The 17,461-nt window shown below is 41.2% G+C and overlaps 1 protein-coding gene across 1 annotated transcript in view; it reads right to left on the bottom strand.

Moving 5' to 3' along the window:
* Window positions 1–350: 350 nt before the first annotated feature.
* DCX (doublecortin) overlaps window positions 351–17,461 on the bottom strand; it is a 75,996-nt gene continuing 58,885 nt past the window's right edge. Inside the window, exons 4-7 of the mRNA XM_082488273.1 lie at window positions 17,213–17,315; window positions 13,128–13,265; window positions 3,037–3,131; window positions 351–443 (exon numbers count right to left, since the gene is read on the bottom strand). Of these exons, the coding sequence (XP_082344399.1) occupies window positions 387–443; window positions 3,037–3,131; window positions 13,128–13,265; window positions 17,213–17,315 (393 nt within the window). The 3' untranslated portion in view covers window positions 351–386. The remainder of the gene's footprint in view (window positions 444–3,036; window positions 3,132–13,127; window positions 13,266–17,212; window positions 17,316–17,461) is intronic.

The raw sequence follows: 17,461 nt of genomic DNA, 5'->3' as shown, positions 1-17,461 counted from the left end.
TACTTGAGCTGGCAAATTAGTCAGCAAGCGATCCATTTGCACACTTTTGGGGGAGCTACTTTACTAGGAAAATTACATAGTTGCAGCAGAGGAAGAAATAATAGAAGAAAATGGGAAATGCACAGGATCATTGGCATGTTGGCCCCAAATTGCTCGCAATGTCCGTTTTGCATCCCTGTAACTTAGAAGAATGGTATCCCTCTATCTCTATAGACTGGTAGGTGGTGATTTGTGGCACAGAGGATAAATCACAAAAAAAATGACATATAACTGTGTGTCCGTTGTCTGATTTGAAAGCACCAGTCACCTATCTGCTTATTTTGGCAGAAGTACTCTACTGTATCTTAAACATAGCTTGCAGTATGGACATTTAGCTTTGTGTCGCTTTACATGGAATCTCCAAGGGAATCAGAGTCATCCAAAGACAGAGGCAGATACAAGTCCTGTAGGAAGAAAGAAGAAAATGTTAACTCACACAATCAGTTTCCACCTGTGGCCATGCATAAGGAAGCAGTCAAATGGTCCAGTTCTGTGCAGTTCGTAGGGACAGGGTGGAAGACTCGTGCACTGGTTACTGGACAGGCTGACCAGTTGTCCAGGTAGTTCAAGGCTAAAATCAAGGCAGGGTACTTGCACAGTGGAGCAAGAGAATCTTGGTACCAGAAGAAAGGTGACTATTCAATGATAAGTTTGAGAAGTATTTTTTATTGTTTCTGGATCAATGTGTGGATCAATTATAGCACATGCATGAAAGAGCAGGACCTTTCCTTAAATAGGTCTCTTTGAACCTAAGTCCACAATAAAGAGCCTTACCTTGATGTGACAGCTACCCTTAGGACAAATCTCAAGGAAAATCACATGTTCCCTGAGTTATTCTTTAAGTCATTTCTGATCTATTAGAAGGGTTAAGAAAATAATCCCAAGTTTGCTATTTTGGATCAAATGCTGAATGTAAAGCTTTCTCAGGGTCACTTTCCGGAGTAACCATCTTATTCCACTTCCTTAAAGTTCTGCATGGAACTGGGTACACAAACCTGCTCAAGGGCTAAAGCTCTCCTTGGACCTTTTTGAACTCTGACCCACGCACGGGTAATAACTGTGAGCAAAATGAAGAAAAGCCCAAATACACAGGAAAGAAATTCACAACAATCTTGACATAAGAAGAGGGGAGCTATGACTTTGTGGTGAACTCAACCTGAGCATTTATCATTTGAGCTTTAGGGAAAAAAAAAAGTGATTTCATCATAAGCAGGAAATTGCTCCTGAGAGGAAGACAAAGATGCATGATTATTCTGGTAACCTAAAATGCTACATTCGTGTTTGCTGATTGGCTCAAGTTAGTGGACAAGCTCATAGATGGATTGGCTTTGCCCTCAGCAGTCACCATCTATTACAAAGGTTCTCAGGGCTTCACTGGAAAGGTCGCAAATCAGTCAGCTGAAAACATACATAAAACATTAAAGAAGGTGAGTTTTACTTGTCTTTACCAGGAAGAAAATACTCATCTCCAAAGTCCAAAATGAGGTAGTGTGTGTGAAGGAATTTACATCCTTGATGGCTGAAGCAAAGAATCCAGTTTACAGCATTACTTTTGTTGAAATACACACAAGCCACGTCTTGAATTCATACTATGGGCCAGATGCTGCTCTCAATTATAAATTAATAATAAATCTGGACCCATTGTGTTAAAATTGGTGCGTTTCCTCAGACTTAGACTCAGCAGCTGAGATGAGAGTTAAGTCCTGAGGAAAACATAGATTTCATGTGGATTCAGCTACGCCTTTGCTAAAGAAAGTCAAATAAAGCTGAGTAACTACAGCTTCTCCATATGTTGGGGATATCTCAAAGATCCGATTTTTGAGAAGCCAAAGTCCACCCCAGGCTCCCCCAGCACCATCCAACCCCATGTCCAAAGATCCAAAATCTTATATGTTAGCGGAGTAATCCAAAGCCCATTGGACTTTTGGAGATTCTTCCCATTGACTTCTCTGTGCTTTGTTCCACCACCATGACAACTGTAGTCCAGCTGCTGCTCCTCACTTCGAGAAAAAACATAATCCTCAAACAAAAGGAGTTCAACCCATGCAATCGAGACCACACTGGATTACATGTGGCTGGCTGACTGCAAAACATCACCACTATCAGAATTTTTTAATTACTCTCCCAGAATTTCAAGTCAATGCTTTCAAAGTTATATCCGAGCTGAGAGGTACATTCTGTTTACTAAAAAGAAATCCCACTGACCTCCTCTCACACTTAAATTTATGTCCAAGTTCCAATTTCTGTATCAAGTAAAGACTGTTGGAAGCAACACTGTGGCTACTCCAGAAATGAGAAAGCCCATGGAAATGACAATCTGGACTCAGCGCAGAATGGCACTGAATAACAGGAACATAAAAGCTGTGACTGCTGCTATACCTTTTAAATAAATCAATACATGAATTATCTATGGGCCAGCACAGGTTTACTGATCTCTACTAGGATACCATGCTACCCTGTTTATTACCAGGAAAGACATCTACTGTACCTGAACACAATTACTACACCAGCTGTAAAAAGTCACTTATTTTCTGTAAACCAGAGCATGGCCTTAAATAAAAAAAAAAAAAATCCTTGAGAAGCCTCACTGAAGTGATGTCTTAGAGCTTCAGTAACATTTGTATTTCTTCTGCTGTTTAATGGACCAGATTTGCCAACACTTAAGGTGTTTCAAGAGAGGAGATTTTATACGAAGATCATATCCATCAACTTTTTCAAATAGTGATACAAGCTCAGGGTTAAGTTATCTCTTCTGATCCATAGGAATGATGTGCAGCACACATTAATAACTCCAGTGGAAGAAACAGGCCAATGATTTGTTGTTCACCATCTTGCTAGAGCCCAAAGTGACAACCCTTTTAGATAATGGGCCAAATTCTCCACTGTTTCACCATAAGGAGTTGTGCTGCCAGAGAATATGGCCGTGACTTAAACATCATCCAAATCTGAGTAGACTAAGAAAGAAATAGATGTAGTAAGGTATAAGAAACGTAATACCTTGTGCTTACGGAGGCTCCCTGGGCTGGTTGGTGTGGAGATCGGGGACTGCTTTGATTTGGGTGTAGACAGCTGACTGCTTGAGGTCCCATTTGCTGTCAGAAAACAAGACAGAAGCCATCAGTCAGACAAGCAAGAGGAAGATCTTCTTTCTCCTTTGGGGAGATGGAAGGTATTCAGACATTGAACACAGAAATGCTATAGTTTATTCATGTTAGGCAGTAGAAAAAAACCAAGCGAACAACGTGGCTATTCACCCAACCTAAGGCTTTCAGCTGCTTAGGATAATAGACTGTGAAATACAGTGAAATACAAAATATAATGAAGGAGCAATATTTTACAGAACAAATACTTACCAAATTGATCCAAGATACACATCACCAGAAAAACAGAAAGACAATTTCTATGTTCTCAAACAGTTTAACACAATTGAAACCACATGGCATTTAAGAGCATGAATGGAAACCAGAGGCTGCAGATACCCTGGATCCTACACAAGAAATGTTAGGTGTCAAATATGCACATTACAAATTAGACAAACAGCTGCCTGGAATGCCCTAGATGTAGTTAGCTGTGGCTGGGATTAAATGACCAAAAGAGCCCTTCTGAAACCCTGGTGTAAGTGGAGGGTGACCTGTCCCTGTTCGCTTCCCTGGGGAGAGGCCAGAGCTGGCTCTGCTGTTCCTCCACTGCCTGCGCCAGAGAAATGAACATCATCCATCAGGGGGAGGAACAGAAATATCACATCGAGCGATGCTCCTCTTGCAAAGATCAAAACCTGGCCTTTTGGGTTGCTTTGTGCGTTCGTGTTGCTTTGAAGAAAATGTAGTTATTCTCCATTAAAAAAAAATATGATTCATTTAAACCAAATGGCTTTTGGAAGGGTTGTTTGTTGAGGCCTTCACAGACATGGCTTTTAGCTCAAGTGAAGGCCCCCAGGGCTATGTCAGGGCAAGCTGTTATGCATTTATGGACTAGAAAGAAATCAAAGTAAATAGCATAATATGCAGGAAAAAAATGAAGGGAAACAAAATGGAATAAGGATGAATTAATGTTTTCCTACCACTGATGTTTCTGAAGCAAGCTAATGTCTTTGATAATTGCCAGGTGTCACAGTATGTATTTCATACGGACATACTTACGCGTAGAGAACTTGGTCATTCGTAGGTTGTGTATCAACTCCAGGGATACAGACCCTCTTGTTACCAGGGGGTGTAAACACATAGCACAAGCACAAGCACAAGCATTACTTGAGAGAAGGAAGTTCACACTCATGCTGGCTGTGTCCAAGTATATTATCTTTTCTGGTCTTTTCTTTTTGCAATCCAAGCAGCAGCAAGCTGGAGGCCTTATGAGCTTTAAACTACATATCCCAATCAAGTCTACAGAAAATGACATTTCCAAAACCTGCTCCAGATGTTAACATATTCAGCACAAGCCACAAAACTAAACCCCAAATATTTTGATTGTCATTTCCTTAAACGGCTATAGTGTTGCCAGCCCTCCAGATAACTACACAAATCCCTACCCCTTTTAAAGAAAACATTTTTAATTGTGTTGATGTTTCTCACAGAGAGAAAAAGGCAAGCATATAATGATCCGGGCTTCTTGTCCTGCTCTCTAAGCGCCCAATATCACTGTATACCGTTACTCTAACTGTAAAAGCATGCGCACAGGAGGACGAATGATTTCAGCATATGGGACGTATGCTTTCAATTGTAATAGCTGAATATTAGCTGTGATTCTGTAATAATAGCTGTGTAATTCTGTAATATGCAAATCAGTTACTTAAAATTAAGCAAGCAGTTGAGTGTCTGGAGGAGACCTAAGAAGTATAAATTATCATACAGTAAGGAGAAGGTGTGTGACTGCCATATTTTTAAGAGAAAAACTCTTGCTTTAATGTCTAAGCGTCATTCCTCTTCCTTGTTATCTTCTTGTGAAAAGAGGGGGGCAGTTAAGGCTTGTGGTATCACTGGCCCAAATGCAGGAGTCATACACGTGAATTCAAGTAAGCGTAAAGAAATGTGCTCCAATGCACATGCCAAAGGAGGAGCTGCCGGCATGTTAAAGCAGCTCAGACTCAGATTCATGGTGATGTGGGCCCTCTGTCTTCATATCCATCATTTCTGTGTAGAAGGCACTATTGGGAAGAGGAGGCTATTCATCATAGGAAGCTTTTTTCCCATTACCTCACTGAGGAAATAGGTATTTCTTAAAAGGTGGTAGAAATAATGATTTATAGATAATCGGGGAACAGAGTGACCCTTCACCTCCCCATTCCACTCAGACCATTCTTTATTGGTGGGGGGAAAAAACTATTTATGGAAACCCAGAAACTGTTACACACCGGTCCCTGCACTGCGACATGCCACTCTTCGCTTTGCTCCAGTTCTACAAAGTGAGCTGCCCTCGAGGCTGGTGGGAGAAAAAGTAGAGTTCACTAACTATATGCCATATATATATGAAGGCAATTCAGGAAAAAAAGAACTTGGATCTCTTTTATGTTTTTTTTTGTACCGAGTGACTTTGAATTTTCTATTAAAGAAAATGTGGAGTACAATAGTACTAATATAATCTGCATTAGCTAGAATCCACCTCTAATTTCTAAAATGCCTCTTTCTTTCTTTATTTCCAATTGTCACTGATCCCGAGGCAGGAAGTGATCCTTCCTAAGATGAAGAATGTCACTTAACAACTCTACAAAGAACCCAAATTTCCCTTCCACAAACAAGAAAACTGGAAGAATGGCTAACAGTCGGTGTACAGCAAATAGATGTAATTGCTGCATGGAAGGACAGAAATTCCCTAATACAATGAGACTTTTAAGTGCTACAGCAGGGATGTTAATATTTTATGAGCACCGACGAAAAAACAGATGTGACATCCAAATCAGAAATCCAATGAGACCGATGTATATCATTACAAATACTCACCAAGAATTTTGCAGCAGAAGCAACAATTAAGAAGCCCAGTTTAATTTTCTCTATGTCTGCTAATGAAGAATAGTGTTCGTAATCAAACTAGCATGCATTTCTTTTGAACTCAAATGCAAGAAAATAACAAGAGGCAAAGAGCAGATCCCAGGTGGTGTATAACGCTGCTGCTCCACTAAAATCTGCCGATGACTTATGGTAGCCAAGGATCTCACATAAGCTCAGATATTGGAAACCATTCTTTATAACCGGATCTCATTTGAACTCATTTGGGTTTTTTCCACCGCGTTATTGTTTGTGTATTATGTCTTATTTATGTCATTTTATTCACTTTGCAACCTCAATTTACTTTAAAGCCCCTTTGTGCAGATGACACATCCTTTAATTGCATGAACATGCGCACTGCCTTGTTTCATAGGATCTTTACCTCCTTCAGTGCACAAGACGCTTTGTACTCGGGAGATAAATTCAGCTTGTCCAGCCAATGAGGGGGAGGATGGCGAATATGGCATCATCTTTTGTTTGAGATGGCTATGAGAGATCCAGGTAAAGTGAATTCTCTGCCTGCTTCTCCCACAGATATTTTAGCCCAACTTCTCATATGTAATTGTTCCTTGAGTGTTGCTCTGGTTTGCTTGGATGACTGGGACTCTGGATCTGAATTTCGAGCAATGATAAGCACCGAGACTTGTAAATGAGTTTAGTGAGGTCCATCCTTTGAACTCACATTTCTATCAATGAACAGAACTGGAAAAAGCAGGGCCCAAGGATCACAGTGAGTGCTCAGAATGTGTGGATATATCTCTTTTTCTATCAAATTGAAAAATAAGGTTAATACTCTTTGCTCCACTGGGGTTACCAGGGTTCTGCAGATGAGTTCCTAGTTTGAGGAGCACATGCTTGTACATCACAAGAGTGAGAGATAGTACCATGAAATACATGGATAGTTGTCTCCAGGTCAGGGTTTGAAGAGTCACCAAGAAAATAAAAAGAGGCAACAACAGAACAAGAAGAGCATAAAGCAGATATAGAAATAGCAGCTCATTGAGAGAGCACAAGCCATCCTGCCCTCCGGGACAGAGGAGCCTGTGGCAAAAAGAAAGACTCCATTGTAGCATTTGTTCACGTGTGGAAGAATTCAGATTGCACAGGCATCCTTCGCTCAGGGACCTCCTAACTTCCAAGCACTCAGCTCTGCAGTGTTGGCACCCTGTTCTCATCATGTTTTGTGAGGGTGATCCCTCCGCTGGATGCGTACTGTGGATTGTCAGCTAGCAGAACGTAAGTAAAGCGCAAGTGGGATAACAAGCTGCTCTATCTTGCGTGCAATCCAAAAGACATCTGCTGCCTTTTTAACACATTCATATATAATGACCCTGGGGAGCCAGATCTGCAGTCAGGACAGACTGACGTTCTGTATCTGTTTTGATAATTGCTGCTGCCTTGTGAATATGCTTTTGTCCCTCTATCCAAACCCTTCCATTAGAGGACTGAGAAACTGAAGTCCTGCAGCAGTGCCTCAGAGCCCTGCTCGTAGGCTCCCTGCGCCAAAACAAAGCCAAGCAGGGGAAAGACATTTTCAAATTGCAGTTCAGGCACCTGTGGCTCTGTACTACAAAGGACTAAGATCATGCTGGTTATAAAAATTATAAACCTTCCTATCACAGCTCATGTATTTATACAACTGAACCCTTGTTTGTTATGTGAGCTACTGTAGGATAAATTCATATTTTTATAACAAAGAAGTAATGGCAAATGACAACATTATTTTCTCCTCTGAGATTTAGCTCTGTCTTTTGTTTGGTTTGACTTCTTATTGGAGCAGTCTGTTAAAGAAATTTTGCCAAACTTCATGCTGACCCTACCCCATTTAAACCTCATGGACCATTGCAGCGGCACAGAGACTTATCTCCTTATGCCCAGTTTTCCAGTCATGGTAGGGGAAGGAATTGGAGGGTATACTGCGGGTGTAGTTTAGTCTAGATTTTATTGTTCTAAGCTATGTCATTTAGCAAAGCTGACTTCATGGAAAGAAAAATAGAGGCTAGAAATAACCATAGAAGCTTTGTAACTCCAATTCTGTGCTCTAAATTGGGATCAGATGTATTTGGGTCATCCCCAACAGAGATCTTATTTTTTAAAAGCACCAAGTCTGACAGGGACTCACAGGCTCCCTAGGACACCTGCTTCAGTGATTAAGATGCTTATAATTGAGAAGTGTTCCTAATATCTGATCTATATATCCCTTATTAAAGATTAAAGGAATATCCTTTATTTTAACCTGATAAACCTCATAAACCCTGATAAACACGCAGGAAAATTGATCCTTATCCTCTTTTTAATACTTCATAGGCATTTGAAGAGTGTTAAATTGTCCCTTCTCAATCTTCCCTTTTTCTAAGCTCAAGCAGTCCATTTCCTTCAACCTCTCTGAACCCGAGGAAATTTCTTCTGGATTTTCTGTAGCTTGCTTATATCTTTCTTAACATGTTCAATCCATACTAAAACACAACAACCGGAGCTCAGCTAAGGCCAGATAAAGACACCAATACCTTCCAGTCTCAATTCACACCTGATATATGAGAAACTAGTTCAGCTCTACAAGCTAACATTTGGGAGACAGAGAAGAGCAAGGCACTTGGATACATTTTTGTAGAGGGAGAAGTAAAATTCTGCTGTATTTTGCTAACTCTGCCTTGCTGGAAGCAACGTGTTGGGGGAGTTAGGTGGAGGATATAGATGAAAGACTGCATCACAGCTCCAGCACCAAAGAGATAGGAAACTAAAAGATATATTGGAAGCCCAGTGGGAACTGCTGGCAAAGCAGCCAGGGCCTTCCAGTCAAATTGAACCAAGAGGTGAAAACAGCCCCATGATGGAATGATCAGCACAGCATCTGGAGGAATAGCTGGATTAAAACAGAAATACACTGGCATTGCTGAGAAGGTATATATATGGGTTGGGGCTTAATGCGAGAAGGAAGAAAGGATTCCCCTTGGGAATATAAGGACAGTAGTCTGTTACCATCTGCTTATAGCAAGACACTCCTTCGTTCATTCATTGAATTTTCATTCATTCATTGAATTTTCATTCATTCATTCATTGAAATGACTGTATGGTAAATAAAGAGATAAAGGTACCATGGCAAGAAAACAGTGTTTCACATGTTTCTGTGGATTAGCTACCTCATTTTTTGAATATCCTTGGAGCTGAAGGGCTCTGGCTGCCTTGAGGGAATTGAGCTTTTCACAGTGAGGCCATGACACATCTAGGCAGGAGGCAAATTACCTCCGGCAGAAGGTAGCAATTCAACCAGTGAACTTGAATCACTGCAGCTGGGAGCTGGCACTCTCTGTGCAGTTGTACTTCTGTGCACAGCCTTTTGTCCTGACATTTTTTAACAGAATATTTTGTTTATGTGTTCTTTGTTGCTCCATGTTAATCCTTGTTATTTTGGAATGGGAGCTGATCGCTTACTTAGGCACCTCACTACCAGGACCGCTGTAACAAGACAGGCAAGGAATACATTACAGTTCACATATCGCTGGTGATAGGAGCTTAGAAGCTACAGTAACTTAGAAGCTGCTTCCATTTCAGTGCTGGATTTACGGACTTGCTACATATATTTCCTCCTGTATTCTGCTGTTGTTCTGACTCAGAGGTGGCCCCAGTGGCCCCAGGGGAAACTGGACTCCAGCCAGCGGTATGCTCTCTCTGTGGCTCTCCCAGAAATCTAGTTATACCTGGATTTATATTTCCCATTGAGAAGTAGATCACTAAATCCATAGCCAAAACCAGAAGGAGCAACGGATATCAAAGATGAATGGAGATCACCTGGCACAGAAGGCATATCCCTACATAGAAAGCTTCCAGGCTGACAAATCAACTTAGACAGGGATCTACAGTCTGTGACAATGGCTAACACAGCATCCAGCTGCACAGCTGTATTCATTCACCTGCATAACCTGACAGTTTACTGAAGCAGGATTGAATGTGTTAGAGAGTGTGCAGGTTGATGGAGCAGCCTCTGATGCACTGGACTGTAGACAGTGACCTGGCTAGAGCGTGGCTTGCTTCTGTTGGAAGGTCTGGATGGAGCACATGCTGCAGCCACACTACTGCTGGAGGTCTCTTTTGTCTCTGGCAATCTGTGAGATAATAGCTTTGGTTTTAGCAATATTGTTCTCCAAATGCTTTCAAAATACACAAAAAGCCCCAAATAAAGAGCCTCAAAGCTCTCTCCTGTGCATGATTCCATGGGGAGATTACAGAGCTCTGTATACAGATTGGTTATCACTGTCTTGGACAATCCATTGGGAAAGAAGGCATGAACAGCTTAAGTGATGCACTCAAAGCCACGGAGTGAGTCAGTGGAGGAGACTGGAATAAAACAGAAGTTCCTGAATACCCCAGCCTGTGTGGAGGATAGCTGCTGCTTGGGCACAAAGCATTTCTACAGCTTTGAATGAGAAGTGTTTTATTTATATTGACACAGTAAGATCAGAAGCGTTCCTACAGTGAATGGTAGAGAAAGCCGGATGCAATGTTTGCATGCTGTCAACGTTACAACCTCAGAATTAGCACTAGCAAGCTCTGCTGAAGCAGTTTTTTTGGTTCTCTCTGTGCTATAACAGTGACATTATTTTTGTCCGCTATCTGCTGGCAGCATCGAAGCTCTTGCCAAGGAGTGAGGCACAGCTGTACATGCACAATCTGCTTTGTGGGCAATGCATGCAGACCACTGTCCACATGTAAATCCACTGCATTCTCATTTTTGCTGCTGATAAATAATGTACCATTTTCCTATATGCTTTAACAGGGAAATGGAATAATTAGGATGAGAAATGAAAAAAAAATAACATCCTTCTCTGTAACTGTAGTGTGCTTGTAACGAGGAGGGTTCAGGCTGCTTTCACTCAAGCAGCATGGAGATTTACTTCAGACTCTACATTTACATCAGTGCCCATATATGTCACAATGGCCTTAGAGACTATGGTGGAAAAAACGATACACAAACCTACATGAAAAAGAACTGAAAAGAACAGAAACTAATAACACAGAATCAAGAAAACTCTGAGTTCTGATACGACAACCATAGCAAAGTGAAAGACAGCAAAGACAGAAGGTACAAATGAGTAGGAGATCAAGCACATAGCAAAAATATTTAATATACTTGAAATAAAACTGCTTTAAAATCCTTTCACAAATGAAATAGATGAGAATGCTGGGGAAAAAAAAAATCAGTCAGATCATCTTTTATTAATCAGGCTTCATTCAGCATTCCTTGCCTTTTTAATGTGATAACTTCAAAATCCAGGTAAACCTGTTGATTGTTTATGTAAATATTGACTCTTAAGTAATGTGTTGACCCACTTTCTTTATTACAAATTCAAGGGACAAGAACACAAGATGGTATTCTTTTTTTTCTCTCTGTCCTGAGAAAACAACTGTCTGTGATTACCTTTCTAGCGCTGAGAGAGTTCAGTCATTTTTTATTCTCATTAGGCAGGACAAGCTGCCATTTTTTTCTGTATTGAAATCACAGGAGAGTACGAAAGACTCTTGTCTAGATGGATTAAAGAAACCTGATTTGTTCTTCATTACTGGCCTTAACTCCAGGAGCTGGCTATTGTTCAGCATTTCTGGTTATTTTAATCTCCTCCTGAAAGGCTCTACTAACTGTGTTCATTAAACTTCATCAGATGAGTCACCATTTTGTTCCTGTGAGTCATTCAATCAGTTAAAATCAGGAACACAATAGTTGCCATTTCCCATTAGACTATATGTTCATGTAATAAAGTCTAGTTCTGATGGTAATTAGCACCTGATGCTTATGGAGAACGTTTAAATGCTGTTTCACAACTCATGCATGAGCTGACTCCCAGGTCATCGAATGGGAGTTATTGGTTGTTTTTTTTTAAATCAACAACATATTTTCCGTCATGCCTTCAAAGTAATTATGCAACTTTACCATGGATTTGAGATTGTAAAAATGTTTTAGATTATAGCAAGCCTGAGTTTAAGAACAGCCAACACTGGAATCCTGAAGGAAAACTCTGTGAATGCAGAATCACCTTACAGAGAAATAACTTTTTTAAAATAATAGAGTCTTGGCATGTGCCAACCAATTTCACATTGTCTCTTTAAGTAGCTGAAGAACATCAGGACACCCCAAGCAAATTAACTGCTTCCTGGGGAAAATCTTTCTGAATACTGTCAGGAGAATTTTATATCCAGTAATCCAATATCTACTGATGGTCAAGTGTTGTGTGGTGTTTGCATGCAATATGCAATGAGTTACTGCGAAGGGGAAAAGCAATTTCTGTTTTGTATCACTTGTTAATACTGTGGTCACTTGAATTTAAGCTATGAAACTCTCCTGGAATCCTGAAGTGCTTATTTGGGGATTTGGCCATTTTAGTGAAAGGCCATGCCTGGTTCTCTTTTGGAAAAAAAAACAGGCAGACAGATGACACACCTAGAGATACACCCTCTCCATCATGATTCTAAAAATTATCAATTACCAGAAGTATGATATTCAGCCCAGCCTTTAACTTATAGGCTCTGCAGTTCTCCAGGTGTGCTACACCGCCCATCCAGTTGCTACTGAAGAGGGAGGGAGGCATTTCAAATGGTGCAAGCTGCTGCAGCGAATCAGGATTCCCATTTTCCTTCTCTTCTATTACTGAACAAATGTTTCAGTATCACATCAATGAACCCACCACCAGTTCTCCAATTGCAAAGTCACTGGTCTTCTTTAAATAATGATTAGGAGGGGACCCTTCCGACCTGTACAATAATTAACATTTGCATCGCGCAGGAGGTTATTCTAAATCAGTCTGTATCTATAGGGAACACATGGGAGCACTGTGGGCCTTGATTTCCTGCCTGGAAACTTCTTTTAAAATTTTGCTAGGGAAGGAGGCTGTGAGACTGTGGGTGGTATGACCTAAAGCCACAACTGCAATTAACCGACCAGAGAATTCCTCTCCAATATTTATTAAGCACCCCTCTACACTAGTACAAGGTTCTTGTTTTTAAAAAATGCCAAAGTTTCATATGCAAACACCCAAAGTCAGTGTATCCAAAACCACACAGCGTGTGTATTCTTCTTAAGCACAGTTAATAATCAGACACCAGAAAACAATCACTCACCATCTTGATGGTTACCTGAATCGGCTGGAGACTTGCTCCGGCGCATGGGGGCTGGACTCTTTGCTGAGCTCTTCTGGGGGGTGGGAGATGACTTACTGCCCGTGGCGGTCGCAGGACTCCCTTTCATCACCCGGCACTCTAAGGAAACAGACAGCAACCATGGTTATGTCCCTGTCTACTCTCGCTGCCTATGGACACCAGGTGTGAAACACCCAAGGGCAGCTTACTGCTTTGTCTCCAAAGAGCTGCAGAAAACACCAACAGCAAGGGAAGAGCTGATATCTCCACATTTTCTTCAGAGCAGAAATGAGATTTTTTAGGGGGAGGGCGAGAAGAAGAACAACTTTGCTCCTCTAGAGGAGGTGCTGAGACAGTGTATGTCAAGATCAGGCTGGGCCCATCTCCATTCCTCTGTCCTATCAAAGACTTTCTGCCCTTCCCTTTGCCTTGTTTCTCACCAACTAGTGAGCACAATGAAAATGGTCAACACTGACTGAGGGAAGAATGAGGCCAAAAAACCCAGTAAATTTGCTGTAACCCTTTCGTGAAGACCTAGTAGTAGGAATGATGAGTGCAATTTATGCAGGTGCAGAAAGCCAGCAAGCAGCTCATGTTATGATGTAAGGGGACATCTGCCCCAGGAGGCTTTCACCCAGCCTGAATCAACCTCTTCTGTGGTTTCAACGAGCTTCAACTTTTCAGATGCAAAAAGCAAAGAAGACAAAATGGTTTTACAAAACACGTCCTCTGTCCTGGCCACTAATCCCTTTCAGAAAGGTATGTATAAACAAGTCTCATAGATTTATGTACTTAAAGACATGAGCAGATGAGAACCCCAACTGTGTTTTCTTAAAAAATAAATAGGCCAGGAAGAGTGGGAAACGTAAACATGATCTACAGTGTCCTGCAGAAGGGAACTCAAATGCTAACAAACCTCTGTGTCCCCCAGGATTTCAGACATGCCAGATCTTCAAAACCAGGGGTTATTTACATTGAGAGCTAACAGAAGAAGCACTTCCCACCCCTCAAGTTATTAACCCAGTTAAGAAGAAGGCAATAAAAAGGGGATTTCCTTTTTGTCAAATGCTAACTGGTCTCACCTCATCTCCTGCAACAGATTGTCCTCACCAAGATGTGAAAACTGGGTCTTTTTTACAGATGTGAATTAGATGTTCCACATACAGACAGTTTTTTTGTGGAAAAGATCAGCTCAGCATGTATGGGGTGGACTGAGGACTCCCTTGACTGGATTCCCTAATGGGAATCAACTAAGGCAGCACATAGTGGATTAATAATTGGTCAACAGAAAACAAATTGTCTGACCTAAATGTATGTGTTATTATTTATTTATATATCAGTATATCTATGAAAATGTAATTGCCTAAAATTTTTCCACAGGCTTTCCTCGTTCTCAGACAGTCAAGAGTCAGTGTCTTCTTCCAGATGGTTTGCAAGAGAGTTCGCTTTTGCGTCATGCAGTACGGGAATATGAAGAGAGGATGCCCTGTGCTCCGGGGATACTGCATGGCCATAGTTAAACCTACAATGAGTTTATTTTTTCTCCTGCTTAATGGAGTTTGGAAACTGTAAATCAGGGCTAGAAAAAGTTGTGTGGTTTTTTTCAAAGGTACTTGACTTTTCACAAATGATGCCACAGAAAGGCTTGTAGGGCTCCAGCACCAATTTTTTATACACACAGAGCAGTACTGACTGGGGGGGAGGTGTGGAAGGTAGACTATGTCTCCTCAATACTAAAGAATATAGTGTTTGATGAGACACTGTGAAATAGCCGCTAGGGAGATTGTGCAAATAACAGCTCCTGGTGTTAACCAGGCAAGCCAAAACATGGGGAAAATCATCTTCAGTCACCGCAGAAGTAACATTTTTCAAGGGTCTTACATATAGCTGTTTAACAAAAACAGTGAAACATTTCGATCTTAGAGCACGATTTATTTAGCCCAGCCACAGGCACCAAATACTAAGTGAGATATCCTAGAGTACAGCTTCCCCGGAGCAGAGTGGGTCTCCTGGTGCCCCCATGTGGTATCTGTCAATCATATATCACAGGGGTATCTCAGAAACCAAGGAGGTCTCAAAGGTTGTCAGACATCTATGTTTAGTCACCTGAATTAATCCCTAAAAATATAAACCTAAAAAGTGAAGAAAGTTTATGTTGAATCTTTTCAAGAGCTTTCAAATTTATTTTCTTCCCAGGGGAGTAATTCCTTAAAAAGAAACTCAGCTTGGCATTTTCCAGCATAGAAAGGCTGACTCTGAGGAATTCCTCCAGCTCAGCCATTGGCAAGTGTCAGTGCACCGAAGGCAATCACTGAGCATTTGCACATCTTGAAACAAGGTTCAAGGTGGAAACCTGACTGTGCTGAAGTTAATGTAAACAGGCCTCTAAACATCACAGGGGGTGTGACATTTCTGTGGGCTGATACTGAAACCAGTGGGTACGAATGAGACAGCAATGTCATCTGGAAGGTGCTCAGTAACAGGGATTATAGGGCGGAAGCTGCAGTAGGCATCCAGGAGGAAAAAGATGACATAATCCTCTCTTATGCTATTTCTCATTTTGTTTCCTGATGTCCTGCCAGAGTTAACATAATAACCAGAAATCCAAGTGCATGTCATCCAAACAGGCAAGAAAAAGTACCCTGTGACAGAGAAGATTTTAATAAATGACATTCATCTGCAAGACCTCAGGACTCACGGTTCTTCTTGCAGCATCTGAGTTGTAACAAGGAAGGATGATGGGTGTATAATGGCAAAACGCTGCTGGCTAATAGCTCCTCATCTGCTTATTGAGAGGTGCAGGGCAACTCTACTCCCCTGAAAGTCCCACCATGAGCTGCAGTTACTTGGTGCCTTCCCAACAGCAGGCTGGGCTTATTTTTGTTAAAGAAATCCGAACTGGAAAAATCAGTAGTAACCAGGAGTGTAGGCAGAGAGCTGGGCTTCCCATCAAGTTGTTCTGCTAGGATTGCATCCAAACTGTTTTACAGTGTGGAACTCCCCATGGAGCTGACTCAACTGTGTTAAGAGTGTTAAGAAAAATATGAAGCTCCGGTTACAGATCACTTCCCCAGCCTCACACAGGCTTTATTCTCTGCCTGCAAAGTTTCAGCTGAACCTTAGAAACTTCCTTTGAATTACCAAAGACCATCAAATGGGTTCATCTGGAGTACACAGGTCAGAAGTACCAGCATCAAAAAAAATCAGGCTTGCAAAGGAGTCATAAAAATACAGTGTTTGAAGATTAGAGGCTGCTTGACTTCCTGGTATACAGCAAAAGTTCTCTTTGGCCTTCAATGCCAAGCCAGTTTGTAGCATTAAGACAGCATGGGGCTCCCATTCCTTATACAGGATACCTAGAGCTTTGGGAAATGAGTCTGAATGTTTGGAGACCATGTTTTCTTCTAGTTTGAATGGTCAGTTACATTAATTTACTCCTGCTGCACTCACTGGCACCAGCAGACAGCCTGCACTGGTGGTGTGTACAGTTACCAGGTGGGGTAGCTGGTAAGTCCTACAAGAAAGCTCTGGATATTCTGTGAAATCAAAAATTTCATGGCTTAATTGATTATAGAGACTCCCATTATTACAGATCTGTGCTTGCAATTGAAACAGGGACAAATAATTCTGCTGTCCCAGTCCCCTCCCTATAAAGGGAATTATTGCCTTGCTTTTTGAATCAGCAGAAGAAAACAGTGGAGGGAGTGATTTTTCTTTTAACTGTGCTTGTTCCCATTTTTTAATATTCACATCTACTGTTTAGTTCTCAAGAAAAATGTATTTATCTGACTGCAACTGGATGAAATTGAAAGGATATACACTACTAGATTTTGCAGTAAATGTCAAGTGGTGTAGCAGTCCATCTATTCTGAGTTGGGCTACTGGAGTCAGTATTTGCCTGACTATAATATCCACTGACCATACAAGTATCACAAAAGGATGTTAAATTCCATGTACTAGGTCTTGAAAAACAGAAAAAAAGCATGCAGCAGTATTATCTGATACAAGCAACTGAATGGAAATCAAATAAAAACACAGACTGGAGAGCAGTGTGTGTTTGATGTTACCGCTTTCATCCAGAGAAAAGTCATCCTGTGCATAGCGGAATTTTTCTGGACCACAGGCGATAAACACATCATCATCCCCAAAGAAATCGTGGAGACAGGTCACCTACAGAGAGAGCAAAGTCATTCATTTTATTTTTAATTGGCAACATTCTGATGTGGCTTAGTTTTAATTTAAGCAGGAGGGAGCTGCCTCTCTGCTCTTCCCCCTGTCCCATGTTATTCAGTCCTACTTCCCCTAAGTCTGGTGTA

Source organism: Vanellus vanellus, assembly GCF_965231255.1.
Source record: "Vanellus vanellus genome assembly, chromosome: 10".
Lineage (NCBI taxonomy): Eukaryota > Metazoa > Chordata > Aves > Charadriiformes > Charadriidae > Vanellus > Vanellus vanellus.
Note: the sequence above shows the minus strand (reverse complement) of the source record. Positions and strands in the feature narration are given on the sequence as shown.